General features: G+C 38.7%; 1 protein-coding gene across 7 annotated transcripts in view; it reads right to left on the minus strand.

The window, feature by feature from the left end:
* nlgn1 (neuroligin 1) overlaps window positions 1–21,157 on the minus strand; it is a 553,113-nt gene that overhangs the window by 251,339 nt on the left and 280,617 nt on the right. For 6 of the 7 annotated variants that reach the window (XR_013285243.1, XM_077533449.1, XM_077533448.1 and 3 more), the window contains 2 exons: window positions 19,951–20,163; window positions 6,854–7,120 (listed from right to left, as the gene is read on the minus strand). Coding sequence is in view for 6 of the 7 variants with exons in the window: in XM_077533449.1 (XP_077389575.1) it covers window positions 6,854–7,120; window positions 19,951–20,163 (480 nt within the window). In the remaining variant the exon portion in view is untranslated. The remainder of the gene's footprint in view (window positions 1–6,853; window positions 7,121–19,950; window positions 20,164–21,157) is intronic. The other variant, XM_077533451.1, reaches the window with a different exon arrangement.

Consider the following 21,157-nt stretch of genomic DNA (forward strand, 5'->3'; position numbering starts at 1 on the left):
ATGCAACTAAAAAAAACAAGACCTCAAATGTCAAAATATATATGGAAGCAAAAAATGAAAATAAATAATTTATTCAAAGGCAGGACCGAAGTGAATCAAAATTAATTTTGACACGAAAAAACTTTTCACATGCTTATTTTTATTTTGAAAACCTTTTTATATTTTGTGAAATTCAAGATCAACACAACAATTTTCAGTTTCAAGTTTTATTTTTTCAAGTACAAAACTTTTGGCCCCAATTTAACTCCATACTTGTAGGAGTACCCATTGTGAACAGCGAAGATGTTGATCTACTAATTAAAATATGTTTCAGTCATAAATGGTCAAATAAAAAGGCTATTGTTAAGATATTTTTTGGGGAAATCCTACATAGAGTAGCTTTAAGGCAGAGATTTTTTCCATTGAGATATAATTTATTAGTAGGTTTAACCAGTGGTCGATATTTAGAGATTGTTTATTTTTCCAATTAACAAGGATTATTTTTTTAGCAATAGTAAGGGCTATAAATATAGATTGAGATTGTTTACATGGTAGCTCAATTATTGTTAAATCACCTAGTAAACACAATCTTGGAGATAAAGGAAGCCTACAGTTTAATATATCAGCGAGCTTTTCCAAGATTTTAGTCCAGAAATACAGCACTGGAGTACATGACCATAAAGCATGAAGATAAGTATCGGCAGTATTTTGTGAGCACTGGAGACAAATGTAGGAGTCAGAGAGTCCCATTTTTTTCATCATATATTGTGTAATATATGTTCTATATGTTAAAAAAAAAAAATAGCCGGATAACCGTCTGGACCAGGTGCTCTGCCATTAGGCATACTGTCTAAAGCACTATACAATTCATCAATAGTAAGCGGGGCATCTAGAGTATCTTTATGTTCAGTAGATAACTGAGGTATATTTAAGCTATTAAGGAATACCTCAATATGTTCAGGGTTAGGTCTATTAATTTCTGAGTATAGATTTCGATAATAGTTATAGAAATATGGTTAATTTCTTCTGGCGATTGTGTGCATTCACCATCTATATCTTTAATAGCCGTTAGAGATTTTTCCCGATTCCGTTGAAGTTGATTTGCCAGAAATTTACCTGATTTATTATGATGTTCAAAATTATTATATCTCAACTGTTGTATTATAAACTCTGTCTTTTTAGATAACATGTTATCTAACTGTATTTTTATATTTTGTAGTTCCGTCCATATTTGATTATTTGGGTTTGTTGCATATTCATCCGTTAGTTGTTTAATTTTATCTTCCAAGTATTTTTCTAATTTTTGATCCTGTTTCTTTTTATAAGTTGAATATGATAAAATTTTCCCTCTAATTACCGCTTTCCCTGCTTCCCAGAGAAGAGATGGAGATATATTTGGAGAGTCATTTATTTCCAAAAAATCTGCCCATTCCCTTCTTAGAATTTTATCAAACTCTACGTCTTTCAGTAGTGAGATGTTAAAACGTCATATCGGGGGTAGTTTAAAGGTACAGTCAATTTGTAGAGTGAGGGAGACTGGTGCATGATCACTTATAATTATAGAATATATTTTTATAGCAGTTTTATCAACAATAGAATTATTTGTAAGGAAAAAATCAATTTTTGAAAATGATCGGTGCACCGCAGAGAAGAAAGTAAATTCCTTCTTAGTTGGGTTTTGAAGTCTCCAGCCATCGCTGAGGCCAAAATCCTCCATATATTCATCTATTACTTTAGCGGATCGTAATCGCCTTGTATATATCGTATTATTAGAACGATCTATTAATGGGTTTAAGACCGTGTTAAAATCACCTCCAATAATAATAGTAGAATTTGTTGCTAAATCGAGTAACCGAGAGAAAAATTCATGGAAAAAATCCAGGTCATCATTATTTGGGGCATATAAATTACCAATTGTATATATTTTATTAAATATAGTTACCTGAATAATAATATATCGGCCCTCTAAATCTATTGCTATATTATTTAGAGTAAAGGATAAATTCTTATGTATAAGTATAGAGACACCTCTTTGTCTACTATTATAGGAGGCAGAGTAAACTTGACTAAAATTTCTATCGATAAGTAATTTTTCTTCTGATTTTTGTAGGTGGGTTTCTTGTAGGAGACAAATATCTGCCTTAAATTTTAAGAGATGGTCTAAAATTTTTATTCTTTTTGCCTGTGAGCGAGCGCCACACACATTCCAGGAGACCAGAACTAATTTCTGCATACAAGCAATGTAGACTCAGTCTTATATATACATCTATATGAGCTGCTAATTAATATTAACATATTGTAGGATAGCAAAAGAGTAATTAGGCAATTTATATAAAGAGAGAGATAACAAGTAGATAAGTATAATAGTGAAGAAACGAGGGGGGAAGTGAATGTGAAGGAAATCTGTGGGGGATTCAACATAACAATACACCAGTAAATAGTGACCTAAGCGAGATTATTATTTTTATTATTATTGTATAGCCTATATACGGAGCCCCTAAAGTGACATGGGAGAAAAAAAAAACATTTAAATGTTTCTCGAGAAACTTTCTCGTCCGGACAAGAAAGTTTCTCGTCCGGACGAGAAACCAGCATACTCGCGTGGGAGACCTTATACTAACTACATTTCAGTTTGTGTTCATGTGTGAAAATGATAGCACAGGACCTAGTCAGGGTCTATTTTCACCTGGGACTTTATTATAAGGACATTGCTGCGTTACTTGCAAGTCGGCGCCATTATGTTGTGTCTGAGAGACATTTAAAACGAATTGAAAGCAAGTTGAACAGTGGTCTACCGTCCGCCGCCACAAGCTAGCTCTCCTAGTTCCCGCTCGCAGGTGATGTTTCTCGTCCGGACAAGAAAGTTTCTTGTTCTCGACAAGAAACTTTTCTTGTCCGGACGAGAAAGTTTCTCGTCCGAACAAGAAAGTTTTGTCCGGACGAGAAACATTTAATTATTTTTTTTTTCTCCCATGTCACTTTAGGAGCTCCGTACCTATACATGATATAAATTCATATTCTCATAGTCCTTAACTCCTAATAAGCAATTGTATGACAGTACATTTCAGCTTTCCCTGATGAAGGCCTACTAATAACAACCAATAACAACCAAACATGTAGGCATTTTTTTTAATCAACTGGCTATGTTGCAATAAAGGCCTTTTACTTGGAACACCTTTGAGTGCCTCAGTTTTCCATCGTTTTTGGAAATGCTTTGCGGAGTCCCCCAGAGAAAAGCACCAAAGAGAAAAAACATCCAACATATCCTCGCAGCACAGTTGCATGCTCTGATTGTTTGAACTCATAGATAGATACCCATTTTGATCATGTAGCCATAATTTTTTTGCCTGAATTGCTCTTTTTTCCACAGTAGGGTTAGAGCAGCATTGTCTGTACCTGTACTGTATGTGGTTGGGAGGATGCTGCTGACTCTTCTAGTAGGGTATCTCCCCCTCCCCCTGCTGTGAGTCTGGGTTAACTTAATTTTTTCATCATCCCTGGGTGTTCAACAAAACTTGATTTGCATCAGCGTCTTCATCATCTTCATGAGCGTGGTAGTGTTTGCGGCGCACGCACGCATGCACACATTGATGTGACGTCACTCAAATACACTGAGATGGAGCCTGTGGACAGAACTCCGTGGAATGCGGATAAATAAAATAATAAATATCGGTGGAAACCGATTAGCTACACAAGCGCACTGGACCGATTCAGAAGCACTTTATTAGATTTGTTAACACTTGTGTTGTAAATATGACGTTAGGAGATGCGTGTGTAAGAGCCTGGCAGGTTGTTTAATGTGTTTTTTTGACAGTTGCATAGCCATCAAATTTTCAGGACCGAAGTACCGTTCCGGATCGTTCAGGTTACAAATCTTTTACCGGAGCATAGTACCGGACCGTTCCGGCCCACTTTCACCCCTGGGACATTGTCATTGAGGTCGTTGGGTCAGATGATGGTTCAACTGGCTTCCAGATTAACTGGCTCCATGGCCACTAGTGCAATGTCAGTCCAGTAATTCTGTATTTCAGGTTTGCAGATTCAATACAAGCTACATATAAATTGTTCAACTGCACAACTGTTCAATTCTTCGATAAACACATGAAAAACAGCTAATTTACAACTCCCAACTAGCTTCAAGAAATTGCTCTTTTATTTCATGTGTTTATGAATAAGTGAACGGTTATGCAGTTGAACAATTCCGGTGTAGCTTGTGACGAATCGGCTGATGCAAAAAAAATTACTGGACTGACCTTGCTCTAATTGCTACAGCTGGATTTGGGACTCAGTTGAATCATAACAGCGGGACAACTTCAGCCATTTCACTCTTGAACTCCGGACGGGAGAGGAGTTGTACCTGATTAATTGACTATTTTATTGATTTTTATTGAATTGTTTCATTTGTTATGAGTATGTTATCTATACATAAATTGCTGTTTGCACTGATCACACTTTCCCGACTTGCATGAGCACTGCTTTCGGACATTTTTGATTTTGTGCTAGTATACACTGTATTTTCTTAAACTTTTTATGCTCTAGGTGCTTTATGTTTTGTTCGTCTTTAATGTTGTTCACAGCTTGCTGTAACAATAATTGTCCTACGGAGACACAACTAAATTTGATCTTGAACTTAACCTAAAAAAGGAGCAGGCTAGGAGAATTGGAGCCGAGAATTAGAAGCCAACATGAGCACAGGTAGGTCACCAGAACTCCACCGTACCACCTGAAGTCCGGTGTATTCTGCGATTCTGGTGATGAAAACTCACTTCCACCAGTGCATAGTCCATCAGTTTTTAAGTTTCCCATTTGTCATTATTCAGCAAAACAGGCGTCCGTCAGTGGTAGACCGATGGACCGTCAGTACTGAATTTACTCAAAGGGTGTCATTTCTTGATGGCCACGCTGAACTCACCCAATCCCAATTTTGTTTTGCCTCACCAACTGTTGAAAATGCATTCAAATTGCTGATACCAATCAGCTCTTGCCTGGAGTCCGACAAGGCAAAAAGTCCCAATAGGAATCCTTCTGCTTGACTGCATCACCCGATCTGCCAATATCCACCAATCAGTTTGCAGATTTTGCCATCATAGGCACCAACCACTTTAGCCGGCCTACCACACCAACGGAGCAATTTCTATTTCTATGGCCCTCCCAGACTCAATGTGTCAATGTCCTCTGGGACATGATCAAAGTTCTGCATGAGGTGGGAGATGAACCTCTTTCTGACAGAAGACTCAGCCAGATGTTTCTCGCAGACCTGCACAACACATCATCTCCCACTATCTGATCCAACACATTACCATGTGGTGACCAGTTAGCAACTCCACTCATATCTTCAGCTTCACTGTTTCTGGGTGTGGCTATGAAGAAAAGACTGCAGTTGGGGCTCAACACCCCAATGAGGTCAGTTGCAGGGAGTGGCGTGGCGTCCCCACAGAAACACGCCCCCCACCCCCACCGCGAGATGTCCTGGTCAGGGGGCAAAACATCAGTGAACGTGGCACCAGCTGACGACCCTGCAGTTGACCTCAAAGTGCACTAGAGGAGGAGTGACAGGCAATGATGCCAAGCAGCTAAACCTGTACTATTCAAATCACCCGAGCGTCCAAGAAGTGACCATATTGCCACGACCACAAAGTTGATCACAGACCTGACATCTTGGTGCCAAGTGCCCATTCGAGTTTGTTTTGGACAATCTGTGATGCCGATTGGACTCCAATATCAAAGCACGCTCAGGTTTAAATAGGGGTGGATCATGGTGGGTGCGTGGCTCCCAATCATGCCCTGTCATTGCCCCCATGAGTATTGAAAAAGCAGACAAAAGGAGTGGTACTCTGAGCTGCTGTTTGGTGCAAACAATAGTCAGGACCAATCCCCTTCTCAAAAGGCAGGGAAAGGCTGCCCTCTTGGCCACCAGAGAGGATCCAAATGTACAAATACAGTTATGCCCACACAGACTCAGCACCTCTCATATCTAGTGGGAAATACACCTTGCATGGCTCTCTCCCTTCCAGAGAGATGATATTCCATGTCCCAGATACAGCTTCTGTAGCTTCTGAAACGACGAGGTTCCCCCACATTTGGCCCCTTTGCACCTCACAGGGGTTGTGAACCCGTGGGAAGGGGGACCCACGTTGCCCCTCTGGACTGCAGGGCCATCCACCAGGAACTCGCCATTAAGCCACACATACTGGCCTGGTTCCAGAGTTGGGTTGGGGGGCGGAGATCCGGTGACCCGTGTCTAGGAAAGATGTCACCTAGTTGTTCCACATGTTCCATATTTTTTTTTATCTGGTCCATCAACTAGGACCTGTTTGCCCTGCGTCGCATAAACTGTTCTACCATGGAAAGCTGATGGCTCAAGGAGGACTTTAAAAACATCCATCCATCCATCCATTTTCTTGACCGCTTATTCCTCACAAGGGTCGCGGGGGGTGCTGGCGCCTATCTCAGCTGGCTCTGGGCAGGAGGCGGGGGACACCCTGGACTGGTTGCCAGCCAATCGCAGGGCACACAGAAACGAACAACCATCCATACGCACACGCACACCTAGGGACAATTCGGAGCACCCAATTAACCTGCCATGCATGTCTTTGGAATGTGGGAGGAGACCGGAGTACCCGGAGAAGAGCCACGCGGGCACGGGGAGAACATGCAAACTCCACCCAGGAATGGCCGAAGCCTGGACTCGAACCGGAGTCCTCAGAACTGGGAGGCGACGTGCTAACCAGTCAACCACCGTGCCGCCCACTTTAAAAACATTCTACTAAAAAAAGTATAATATGACTACTTGAAGTGATTACATCAAATACTGTATTTGGATATTGTGGGAGACTCAATTATCAACAAAATTGTTAAGTTCACAATGTTGTACCTTGCTCCATGAGTATCTGAGGGTCATCAGGGATTACATCACCATCAATAACGGGTCCAAAGGCAATGTGGTAGCGTGCTGGCTGGATATCTTGATCCACCAACTCTTTGTAATCTTTCCTCTGAAGACATGCCACAAGCTCAACAGTGTCCTCGAAATTACAGCCAACTTTGCGGCCCAGGGTTCTGGCATACTTAGCTGGCTGGAAGCTAACAGCCCAGCTTGACAGTGCTGTGCCACTCTGGGTGATGGCCCTTTGAAACAGACCTGTATATGTTTGAAACACAAAAAGAAAGAAGGGTCCAATTATTTTTATAATTTTTTTTTAAAATTACACTCATGTGAGATAAATATCAATAACATAACTTATTGGCCACATTGAAAAGTAACACTTACCCGAGCCACAAGTTTATTTGTGTAGCACATTTCATACACAAGGCAACTCAATGTGCTTTACACAAGGAAAGACAACACATAAGTATCAACAAACAGTAGTTAACATTCAGAGGAAAAAGAGAAAATAAAAGTAGGTTGCAAAATTTACGAAAAGATCATAAATTGACAATAATCAGCAAACTTCCAAAACATTTAACGTAAGGAAGTATATATATATATATATATATATATTATATGGGTGTCAAAATTATCGCGTTATTATCTCGTTAACTTAAAGTGCCTTTAACGGCACTAAATTTTTTAACGTTTGTTTAACGATTAACAACCGCTTCCTTATTTGGAAAGCCTCTAAGAGAATTCCAGTTGCGAAGCAGCAGAAACGTCCATGTCAAAATTACCCAATAGAAATGCACTGTACTGCACTGGAGCTACAATACACAATGTTTAAGGGGCAGAATGTTCGAGTGGAGGAGCCATTTGGATGGTGTCGCAATTTCACCACTTCCCTGCTTTGACAGAACGCACTCGGTAGCATCAGTGATTTTTTTTTTTTTTTTTTTTTCACAAATGTTTCAAACATACACATCAATATGAAAAACAAACATATACAACGTTATGGCATTTGTTATAACATTACAAAATTCTATCAGGAACCAGTATACAACAAATTAAATAAAACAAAAAAAATAAAATAAAAATAAAAATAATAAAATAAAATAAAAAAACACTAGGGCTTTTCACATAACATTATACAAACAGGTTTCATAGCATTCCTATTTTTCATCAATCTCAGGCTTTTCGAAAAAGAAACAAACTCGTTGTGAAAATGGCTGAAATTTGGTTTCACCTTTTTTATACACAAATGTAAATTCTTGAATTTACATTTGTGTATAAATTTTTTACCCAAGATAAGAATTGCGTGAACGATCAGGGACAAGAAATTAGAAATGATATGAACACAAAGTTGACATTAACTTGATGCAATTTTAAGGACAAAACAATGTTGTCTGAACTGGGCCTGTGGTCTCCTCTTGCTGACCCTCCGTCAGACACCTTGCATTCTGAATCCCCGGTGTCTCCGTTGTCGGATGACATGGGGGAGGTGGATGAGGGTGACTGGTTGCAGCTGGGTGACGACGGGCTCGCGAGGTTGGTCGGTTTGGACACCATTGATCTCTAGGGGGGGGTGTTGAATTGAGTGGATTGAGTGGAGTCAGATGAAACGCCATATCATGTAAAATGAGATAACAAATTAATGGGCTAGACTCAATTCTTAGTTAGAGACCAATTGGTGTCTGTAGGACTGAATCATTCTTTGGCCTCTGGGTGTAGTTCCTCAAAGTAACCACCAGATGCCGCCAAACCTGTACAACTAAGCCACCCACTCAGCATTGCCCGGACATTCCATATAAGATACAAATTGAGTGTAAATAAATGATATCCTGAATTAAGTAATAATACACAACACAATCTATATTCGACAATTGTTAACCTGATTTTTGGATCAATGTTTGTAGCACATTGAAAGTCAACTATGAAGTTTTGCTGTCTTTCTTTCTTCTTCTCTTTCATTTATAATCGATACTGTCTTTTATCGCTGATAATATTGCTGTAACTGCATTGAAAAGATTGACTGTATGTACTGCTCTCTCAACATGACATACAGGATGTGTAACAGATTTAGAATTAACCTGTTAGGGCCCTGAGATAATTTGGGATTTAACATGTCATGTATATATATGTTATTCATGCTTGCTTAATTAATATATATATGATTTTATTGATTTTAACGTTTATCATTGTCGAATAGAGCTGAAGACCTTGACATATTTTCATGTATGACTCATCATTCAACGTTGTGTATCCATGACACATTTGTAAAGAATGTATGACTTCATTTTCATGGCTCGTCTGTGGAAAATTACTGAAAATGAGTCCCAACAAGTGCGCGTTGATATTTCTGGAGGCGGAAGGACATTCACGGAAGAAGTCAGTGACGAGGCCCAAGGTGATAAAAAGTCGTCACCAGCTGGGATCGGGGCCTTTTCTACCCTGCGATCTGGTCTGGATGGGGAGTATTGCTGAAGATGGATTTATGCCTGTTTGAGGACTTTGGATTTTTACGAAGGACTGGAACCAGCCGTGAATGGAATTATCTTCAATAATTGGTAATGTACAACTTTTTTTTTAGCAATAATGATGTATAATAGGAAGATATGAATGACTAATCGCGTGTTAGGGTAGGGGCCATTTAATACACTCCCATATCTTCAAATTATTTTTAGCCAAAAACATCTTATTGTCAATCAGGTCTTAAGCTTTTCCGAGAAATGATCAATCTTAGAAAGCTTATTGTAAAAGGTTATATTATTCTTAATCTCCTGTCTTTATCTTATTTTATTTTATTTTATTTTATTATATTTTTATTGATTTAAGGTTTTATCATTAAAGGTGATTGTTATGATTAATATTGGTTGTCTTATTATTGTCAATAAAATTGTTTAAAAGACAATGTTGTGATTTTTTTTTATTCATATCGGTTGTCTTATTATTGTCAATAAAATTGTTTAAAAGACAAGGTTCGTATTAGTCATTTTATTGTCTGGTCTCTATTTTATTATTTGTTTTATTTTTATTTTTGTTTTGGACGTTCTATAAGTCCTTATTATTTGTTTTTGATTTTATTTTGATATTTGGACGTTTGATAAGTCCTTATTATTTGTTTTTGATTTTATTTTTATATTTGGACGTTTTGATAAGTCCTTGTTATTTGTTTTTGATTTTATTTTTATTTTGGACGTTTGATAAGTCCTTGTTATTTGTTTTTGATTTTATTTTTATTTTGGACGTTTCATAAGTCCTTGTTATTTGTTTTTGATTTTATTTTTGTTTTGGACGTTTTATAAGTCCTTATTATTTGTTTTTGATTTTATTTTTATATTTGGACGTTTGATAAGTCATTATTTGTTTTGATTTTATTTTTATTTTGGACGTTTCATAAGTCCTTATTTGTTTTTGATTTTATTTTTATATTTGGACGTTTGATAAGTCCTTGTTATTTGTTTTTGATTTTATTTTTATTTTTGGACGTTTGATAAGTCCTTGTTATTTGTTTTTGATTTTATTTTTATATTTGGACGTTTGATAAGTCCTTATTATTTGTTTTGATTTTATTTTTGTTTTGGACGTTTGATAAGTCCTTATTATTTGTTTTGATTTTATTTTTATATTTGGACGTTTGATAAGTCCTTATTATTTGTTTTGATTTTATTTTTGTTTTGGACGTTTGATAAGTCCTTATTATTTGTTTTGATTTTATTTTTATATTTGGACATTTTATAAGTCCGCATCATTATTATTTTTTCTTCCTCCAAGAAGGACAACAGAATTGGACTTTTGGAAGAAGGTAAATGTATTTGAATAACCTCTAACCAATGCTTCCATCTGTATTAATAAGTCAAATACTCCTGCTTGATAAGTAACAAATCCGTATGATCCTAACAAGGATTATTAAATTACTAGGTCAATAACAAATGCAAACAACTTAGAAAAGTGGAGCTGCCAATTTAAGTGAGGTGTTCAGACTATCCGTCCTGGGCTCTGTGTGTGTGGTTACTCACTCAGGATTGATAGGTGGATGAAAACGGATTGGCCTCATGATAAGAAGACAGTGAACAAACCTAGGTGAATCCACTTTGATATATCGGCTTATCTAATTCCCGTCTCCTCACGCTGACGCCTTAGAGCGGGTGAGGAAAAAGGGGAATTTCTAACCCTTTAATTGGAGAGTCGATCAGGACATATTTCCCGATTTAAGTCCTGCGGGTAAGCGGAAGTTGACACAATATATTTGGATAAAGAGGTCTTTCTTTAAAATCATGTCATTTATTTACTAGTGGTATCGCAATTTGGTATCAGTAGCGGTGACTACTCGAGAGTTGCGTATCGGTCGAGAAAAAGTGGTATCGAACATCCCCAATAACATCTTTCAAAGCGGTAGCATCAGTGTTAGCGAATAGCAAAGCAACATAGTTGCTATAGCTTTCCAAGAGGAATCCTCTCTCAACCCCATGAGAGAGCCAAGAGCCGAATGGATGCAGCCACTTGATCTTTGATTTTATTCGGCAGCTCCAGAAAGGCTAACATCGTCTTCTGTAAAGTACGGTCAGGTTATGAAAGTGAAAGTAGTGTACTAAGGACGTGTTTTGCTTCAGAGGGGCGCATCCGGGAACTTAACAAAATAAAAGCGTCAAAAGCCGTGAAAAGGAGTCACTATAGCACAATTTAGCAGTAATGTATTAAATTATACTGCATATATTTGTGGGAACTGGCGTCAAGTTGTATTTTACAATTTCAAAATGTGCAGAAGATCGCAAGTTTGATTGATTGATTGATTGATTGATTGATTGATTGATTGATTGATTGATTGAACATATAAACAAAGAGCAGAGAAACAAAAGTTAAAAAAGAAAAGAAGAAAAGAAAACACAAAAAACAAACTCATCATAGTTTACATGTTCAAAAGGGAGTAGGAAGAAGTTAAAAACGTACCCCTCCTACATTATACATTTAAACTTATTTCATTATTAATACAATACTAGGTTAATATTTTTAAAAATAAAATGATCCGTGCATTATCCAGCAACATATGTACATGAAGTTACTTCTTGTTTAAAATTATGTAGCTCTTAATATGAAAAGTACACATTGATCGCTTCTGGTTCATATGCAGTAGCTATAGGTTATTTTACAATGCACATCCTATTAAACTTAAAATAAAAGCATTCAGCGTTCAGCAAAGGAATACACAAACCAAATTTCGCAGTAATAAATTAAATAATAATGCATATATTTCTAGGATGTATTACTAGGTTGTATTTTACAGTTTTCAAAATGTGCATAATTTCACAAGTTACTTCATGTTAAAAATTAGTTAGCTCTTAATATGAAAATAAAAATGCACTGAGCTGTCACCATTATCTTACAAATGCAATTATGCCATGTTGTAGTGAAAGAAAAATGATCAACACAAATCAGTCACACTTTTTTTTTTAACGTACAATACATATTTTAAAAAAAAATTTTATTCAATTGTTATGAAATTACTGTTTCAATGACTAAAAAATAAACCATATTTAAATTAGAATAAAAAAATTTACGTCTCCGGTTCGAGTCCAGGCTCGGACCCTCCTGGGTGGAGTTTGCATGTTCTCCCCGTGCCCGCGTGGGTCTTCTCCGGGTACTCCGGTCTCCTCCCACATTCCAAAGACATGCATGGCAGGATAATTGGGCGCTCCGAATTGTCCCTAGGTGTGCGTGTGAGTGTGTATGGTTGTTCGTCTCTGTGTGCCCTGCGATTGGCTGGCAACCAGTCCAGGGTGTCCCCCGCCTACTGCCCAGAGCCAGCTGAGATAGGCGCCAGCAGCCCCCGCGACCCTTGTGAGGAATAAGCGGTCAAGAAAATGGATGGATGGATGGATAAAAAAATTTACATTTTATTGAAAATTTAGATATAAATTGAAGTATAAAACATGCGATTAATCGTCAGTTAATTATTGAAGTCATGCGATTAATTACGATTAAAAATTTTAATCGACTGACACCTTATATACATATATATGTGTATATATATATATATATACAGTAAAACCTCCGCTGACGAACGCTTAAGCTCACGAACTTTTCGCCTCACGAACATTAAATTCGCGAGCATATAGTCTCTGCTGACAAACTAGTTTTCGGCGGACGAACCAAACCACGCGGTCGAACAGCCACGGTGGCAGCCACGAGAAGCTGACGCACGCTCACGGCGTCCCAGTTCGTCACCCCCTTTCTTTGATTGCGGATGCGGTTTGTGTTTGATAGACATTTTGGACCATATTGAGTGTACTTTTGCTATTATGGGACCGAAAAAGACCCCACCACAGGCTAGTATTAAGCCTAATGCTGCGTTCTCAACCAAAAGCGAGGGACGGCGATTCGGCGGCGCGTTTGCATTGTAGTCAATGGAGTTCGCGTCACTAAAAAAAGCGAAAGTGCTATGGCGTACCTCAAAATAGGAGAAAATAGTGCCACGGCTGTTTAGTCCCAGGAAAGAAGTGAAAATAGTTGGCGGTGCTCACTTTGTTGACTCGCTAAAGTGCTACACTTTCTTGTTCACCAAGGGACACGCCTCCTCTGCTCCGGTGAGCACGAAAGCGCGAATGAACGGCAACCGTTCCATAAACACTCTCCGCGGTGAAACGCTCGCGAATGAAGTAAGTCTGGTACCATCCTTAAGAACTACCATCACAAAGGTAAATAAAACGACTTTATTATACAGTACAGTTTATTTCTTTAATTACAATACAATAGCACATTTATTATACATAAAATAAGGTATATTTTTGTGTAGTTTTAAGGCTTATTTAGTAGAAAATTATGTTTTATAGGGACCTGGGAACGGATTATTCTCATTTTAATGGTTTCTTATGGGAAATAAATGTTCGGAAGAAGAACTTTTCGCCTTACACACACTTTCTGGGAACCAATTATGTTTGTGAGCTGAGGTATCACTGTGTATATATATATATATATATATATATATATATATATATATATATATATATATATATATATATATATATATATATATATTAGGGGTGTGAATTGCCTAGTACCTGACGATTCGATTCGTATCACGATTCACAGGTCACGATTCGATTCGATACCGATTAATCCCGATACGAATGGTCACGATTCGATACCGATTAATCCCGATACGAATTTCTAAGTCGATTGTTGCGATTTTTTTTCATTCATATTTAGAAAATACTAATCAGTAAGCTTGTAGAGTGTAAGATTTATATGAAAATGTATTATTTATTTATCTGAAATTTCAGTCTTATAGAGGTTGTAATCTGTTTCATGTTTGAACAGCATTAAAATAAAAATATTAAGGCTTAATGTGCTGTTCATATAACATTCTTCCATGCTCAAGGTGTGAATCCTAAAAAAAAAAAAAAAAAAAAAAAAAAAAAAAAAAAAAAAAAAATCGATTCTGCCGATTATTGAATCGATTCGAGAATCGCGCGATGTAGTATCGCGATATATCGCCGAATCGATTTTTTTAACACCCCTAATATATATATATATATATATATATATATATATATTAAGAGTGTAACGGTATACTTGGGTGTATTAATACGTTTCGGTACGGCATGTTCGGTTCGGCCCACTTGCGTACCGTTCCTCGTGTATTTTTCCCTCATTAAGTTTATGCGCCGGGGAGCTAAAGCTAGTAAGCAAGGTTTCACACGGATGTTTTTGACTGGTGGGGAGAGCAATGCACTGTCTGCCGAAAATGAAAGTAGAAGAAGAAGCAGCAGCAGAAGAAGAAGAAGAAGAAGCAGCAGAAGAAGTTGTTGAGTGTCGCCGCCACTCACCAGCTGTTCGCAGATAAGGCACAGACGAGGAGACAGAACATCGCATCACACAAATAGTGTCTACATGGCAAAAGCATATAAGCCGGAGCTCGAAGGTCCCTCCCATACACTGCGGTCTCCTGTGTGGGAACATTTTGGCTTTCCAGTTAAAACTGCCGATGGTCAAAGGTGCGTGGATAAAGCCAAAGTTGTTTGCCGACATTGCTACACGGAGATCGGCGGCTATGTTGCAGGCAGCACGTCAAACATGCTAACTCATTTAAAACGACATCACCCGACTGTGAATGTCTTGTCGACAAGAAAGAAAGGTAGCTTAGTACAACCAAAGATAGCTACGGCATTTCAACAGCCTTTTGCTAATAATTCAGATCGGGCCAAAGCAATAACACACGGAATTGGTGTTTTTATAGCAACGGGATTACGGCCATACTCAGTTGTTGAATGCGGAGGCTTTAAATATTTGCTCAAAGTTCTGGAGCCCCGTTACAACATCCCTTCAGTCCGCACTTCAGTCAAAAAGTTATAGCCGCACTTTATGACAAAACTAAAGCAAATGTTGCCAACGAGCTGTCGAGTGTGTCCGCTGTGTCACTCACCGCAGATGGATGGACATTGCGTGCGACAGAGAGCTATTTAACTCTCACAGCGCATTACATTACACCAGAGTGGAAGATGGAGAGTTACGTTTTGCAAACCCGAGCTGTTTATGATCAACACACGAGCACAAACCTGGCGGAACACCTGAAGGAGGCAGTGCAAGAATGGAAGCTGGAGAGACCTGGGACCACAATACCTGTCACGACTGACAATGCCAAGAACATCATCAACGCAGTAAAAGAAGCAGGACTGGGTCCTCAGATTGCCTGTTTTGCACATACAATAAATTTAGCATCCCAAAAAGCAACAGCCATCAATCAAGTGTCCAGATTATTGGGGAAAGTCAGAAAGGTGGTCACTTTTTTCCACAAAAGCACCACAGCTACCTACATCCTGAAGAATAAGCAAGAAATGCTTAATATTCCACATCATGCACTCATTCAGGATGTTCCCACCCGCTGGAATTCCAGCTACGACATGCTGGAACGATACCTAGAACAGCAAGCGGCAATATATTCAGCACTAACTAAAAAAAACTCTCAAAAATAAAAACATTTACACACTCAATGATGAGGAAGTTGCTGTGGCAGAGGAACTTTTTGAAATACTTAAACCTATAAAAACCATCACAACACTAATGAGCACTGAAACAAGAGCTTCAGTCTCGATGATACTCCCCTTGAAAGCCACTGTCCTCTGTTCCATGGTACCAAAGCAAGAAGACAGCCCAACAGTGAAAGAGGTCAAGTTAGCAATCACGGCAAATCTGCAAGAGAGATACTCTGTGTGCTATGATTTTTTGCACAAGTGCACCGCTCTGGACCCAAGGTTTAAAGCCCTGCCACATATAGAAGATGCTAAACGAGAGAGGATATTTGATGACCTCATGACAGAAATGAATGCAAGACAGGAGGAGGTATTGTAGTCTACTATGAGCTAAGTATTTTTTTATTCGCTATGAGAATATTAATTTACAAAAGTTGCCTTTTTTTCTGCAGGATGAGGATTTCACTGAGATGACAGCTGGCTCTTCATCTCCAGGGACATCATCCACCTCATCACCTCCAGCAAAGAAGTCTGTAATGACTGAACTCTTTGGTGAACTTTTCCAGGGTCAGGGGGTGAGTGGAAAGCCAAACCTTTTGGAGCAGGTCAAAGAAGAGGTATTCAAGTACCGAGCTTCAGGGTGCCTGTCCCTTGAAGCTGACCCTCTTCTTTGGTGGAAAGGCAATGAGTCCACATACCCACATATTGCAAAATTAGCAAAGCGCTACCTCTCAATTCCAGCTACCTCGGTTGCTAGTGAACGGGTTTTCTCCACTGCTGGAGATATTGTCACCGCAACAAGATCAGTCCTTTCTGCAGAAAATGTGGATATGTTAGTCTTTTTAGCCAAAAACTTTAAACTTGAATTGTGAGATTTTTTTTTTTTTCGTGATAAAGACGAGTGTATGACAACTTCAACTTAAACTGCAATAGTTAGATAGATGTGTCCATAGGCAGTTTCTGCAAAGTGTTCCAAGATTTCAGTGCCTTAATAGTTCACATAGGATTTCTTTATTATTTTTAATTTATTAATTAGAACGACTAGTGTAATTTATTTGAATAACACCCAAATGGGTCGCCTTTATTTATTTTTGTACAATTTATTTGAATACCACCCAAATGGGTCACTTTTATTTATTTGTTTCTAAAAATGAACCGTTTACTTGTCATGTTTTCAAAATAAAAAATAAAATAAACTAAAAAAAAATCAGTGTTTTTTCTGTACCGAAAATATACCGAACCGAAGACTCCAAAAATCGAACCGAACCGAAATGTGATTTTGTGTACCGTTACACCCCTAATATATATATTAGGCCTGGAATGGTTCACTAAATCCACGGTTCGGTTCGGTTTTCGGTTTTGTGCTGACGGGTTTCGGTTCAGTTCGGTATGCAGTGACTTAAAAAAAAATATATATGTCGTGGAGTTAATAAAGTGTATATTATTCACAGCTAATTAATTAATTAATTTATTTATTTATTATTATTACTATTATTATTATTGTATTATCATTTAAATTATTATTCAATTTATGACAGTGGCATATATTTATTTATTATTATTACTATTATTATTATTGTATTATCATTTAAATTATTATTCAATTTATGCCAGTGGCATATAGTGGCAGGCATAACAAATAACTGAAGGTAAAAAACAACCTGTGTGTGTCCCTCTGTTGCCATTCATACAATTGACAAAGTCATGGTTACCTGCAAATATATCAGCTTTGTGTTTGCCCAGATTTCACACTAAGTATATTTGTGACTAAACAGAGTTAAGATAATTATTTTAGTATGCAAACTTTTTATTTTTGTTTGTTGGTGTACTGTGAGGTTTTTCTTCACTTATAAGTGCCTTAGCTGCACAGGTTTAAAAAAGCTTTTCCTGGTTGATTTTTATTTATTTTTATATGTTTTTACTCTGATTTGTAATTGACCGTTTTATTTTCTGTGTGCTTCCATTGCTTTTATTGTTGCCTGTACTGTGCACGTTGAGATTTATTTTATAAATGTAAAGTGGGTTATAAATAAAATCTATTATTATTATTATTAGTAGTAGTAGTAGTAGTAGTAGTATAGTAGTAGTAAAACACTCGCTCAAACACTGATCTTTGAATTATTCTCAGATCAAATTATAATTATACTATTCAAATTGTAAGATGAAGTTATTCAGTTTTATTTGATGAACATAAGACAGGGATGTGTCATAAGTCATATCGAATATGGATAGAGTAAAATGTCGTGTATTACTATGTGTGAATGAGCTCAGTTGATTCTCAAAGTATGCACATGCATCTCATCTCTTGATTCACGTTCTCTAAACACCACCACATTGGATTTCAAATGAAACAGACAAGATGCGCTTTAGTTGCAGACGTTCCACCTTTATTTTAAGGGGGATTTACCTGTGTACTAGCTTTACAAGACTTAAGTCATGCTATGCTAACATCGAATATCATCGCGTTAAACCAAGTTCCCAAGTACAAAACACACAACTCAGTCATAAACGTAACGATTTCCAGCCAGTTGTAATTCCGACGTTCGTTTTATGTAACAAATCTTGCGTTGGATTAAAAGACGCGATGTCTCTTGATGAACAAAAACAGTGCTCTGTCGAGCACATTTGCGAGTCAACACAAACACTGCTGGTAGCTCGGTACAATTCAACAGCAAGTAAATAGACTCACCAGGACTTTGATGTTTCTTTTTCACCATTTTGTCCTGATTCCACGCCCCTGAAACGCTCGCCCCGGCTTTTGGTGTGTTGTAGCATGCTAGCTGCTAACAAATCCTGCAATATGATTGGCTACAGCCTCGCTGGAAAGATATGACACATGGCCATGACGCGCCCGTAACCTTGGACGCGCTCCGTAACCATGGAAACCGCCATATTGGATTAGCGCTCATGAACGGGGACAACAACTACAACAACAACAACAACAACAACAACAACAAAAAAAGAGTTGTGTGAAAGCAAGTATTTATACTGTATTTCATCACACATTCAAATCAAACTTTACCACACAACGTAATCAACGCCCTATGTGTTTGATTCCAAAGACATTAAGAATACTCTTAGATTGGATTGAATACTCTGGAGTCCCATTTGTTAGGCTCTGGAATTGGATCCCAAAAACGGAAACACAAATAAGATTTTAACACTTTATTCGCATGACAATCCTTGTATATGCGGAACGAACTCACGACGAGACCAGAAACAACAAGAATGTATCAAGGATCAAGAGACATGGACTTAACTTAGGCTGTGGAGATGCGCAGAGGAACAGAAGAATAATTAGACAAAAACACACTTCTCTGTCAGACTTAAGCGCCTTGACACTTGCACGATTTTGTGGCACGAATTGGCACGACTCGAGTCGTACCAGTGCGCGAACTAGTCGTAAAGTGGCGTGAAATGTGCGTAAACCCGTCGTGACTGCGTGCCATGTCGGGGCAAAAATTTTGAACATTTCAAAATTTTTGTCACAACAAAATTCCGCAACCGGGTCGTGAACTATGCGCAAACTGTTCATGAACTTGTCGGGACGATGCGGGAAGGATGCGAGCCTCGGATGGGCCCTCCCCGGCGCCTGCAGCGCGTCGAGAAGACGATCAAAACTTGACTATACTAGAGGAAGTTTAACAAGGTTTCTGTGGGTGAACCTGCGGAAGGATGATTATCGGGCGGAGGCGCCTTCGAACGAGGGTGCGTGGCCGCGGTCGGACGCTCGCGGGAGCTCCGCCGGCTCGGTTTGCAACCCCCCTTCCCCAAGTCCACTCAACCTTGGTCCCAGGGACCCCCCCGCCGGTGCTAGCAGCGGCCACCTCGGAACCCGACAGCCGACGGGTATGCAATCGAATGGATCTAATTGGCTGCGACCAAACATGTGGGTAGTCCTGTTGGGTCGCTGAAAACAGGACTGACATGGATTTCTCTGATTCGGTGCTGACTGACACGCGGGTAAAACTGATTGGCTTCTGACCAAATAAAAAGATTAAAGATTCCTGACATCACAGTTTCTGACCAGTTGAAACTAGTTGCTGGTTACATGCTGATTGCAACATTTCAAATCAGACACTTTCCCCAAACAAAACACATTCATGACACCATTCAGTTTATACATTTTACCTTTTGTGGAGTTGCTCCAACGGTTGCCCTCTGAATAGTGAGAAAGTGTGAGGAGGTTGACACAAGAGGCTCCAGCCCCTGACCCAAACACAGTTATACGCAACGGATCACCACCAAAGGCTGCAATATTCTCACTGGTCCAGCGAAGAGCCTGAATTTGGTCCAACAAACCATAATTCCCCTTTGCTGCCTGGTCGCCAGTACTTAGGAAACCTGCACAAAAATGATCATAATCGTATACAAGTGAAGGCAACACTTTGATATTAAAGTGACGATGTGTTGTGATATGGAGCTCAAGGAAATAAAGTAATAGAAAAAAACTGATTTCTGAATGTTTTTTTTTTTTTTAATGTACCCCCTCCTCCCACCCAGTGAGGAGTTGTAGAGTACAATGGCAGGGTGGACAAAAGAGTTCTTTAGTCTGTTGGTCCGGCACTTGGGGAGCATCAGCTCCTCGGAATGCTGATGACGGTGTGCAGAGGGTGGCTGGTACTGTCCATAATATCCAGCAGTTTGTCCAGAGTCCTCTTCTCTGGCACTGCCACCAGAGAGTCTCGCTTCATGCCGACCACAGATAAGCTTGTACAGTCTGTAAAAGTCCTTCTTGGATATGCTGCCCCCTGCCCCCAGCACACCACGGTGTAAACGCTTGCAACCACAGACTGGTAAAACATCTTCAGAAGTTTGCTGCAGATGTTGAAAGAACGCAGTCTCCTCGGGAAGTACATCCTGCTTTGTGTCTTCTTGTACAGGTGACTAGTGTGTGTTGTCCAGTCCAGTTTATTGTCCAGCCACAGCCCAAGGTATTTGTAACTGTCCACCACCTCCACCTCAGCTCCCTCTAACAGGACTATACAAGTACACGAGATGTACAGAACATTCTTTTTTTGTTTTTTTTATTAGGATAGAATTGACATTGTGATTCACATCGTTGTTTAGTATTGTTCTTAGCTCCAATTTGAGACGTGTATGCTAAGCTAAAGACAAGCTAGCTGATGGTGAAACTGCTAACTAGCGCCCTTGGAGAGCGGAATGAGGTATGGAAACACAGTTTGTTGTTATTTTGATGACATGTTTAAAATGAATGTCTTTCTTTTGCTTATGAGTAAAACTCCATGTTATTATAGAATGAAATAAATATTTTCTTTGTATGGTTTGGCAGAATATTTCAGAAACATTTTTTTGTTGTATTTCTTTATTAGTACTT

The sequence above is a fragment of the Festucalex cinctus genome, chromosome 10, assembly GCF_051991245.1.
Source record: "Festucalex cinctus isolate MCC-2025b chromosome 10, RoL_Fcin_1.0, whole genome shotgun sequence".
Taxonomy (NCBI): Eukaryota; Metazoa; Chordata; class Actinopteri; order Syngnathiformes; family Syngnathidae; genus Festucalex; species Festucalex cinctus.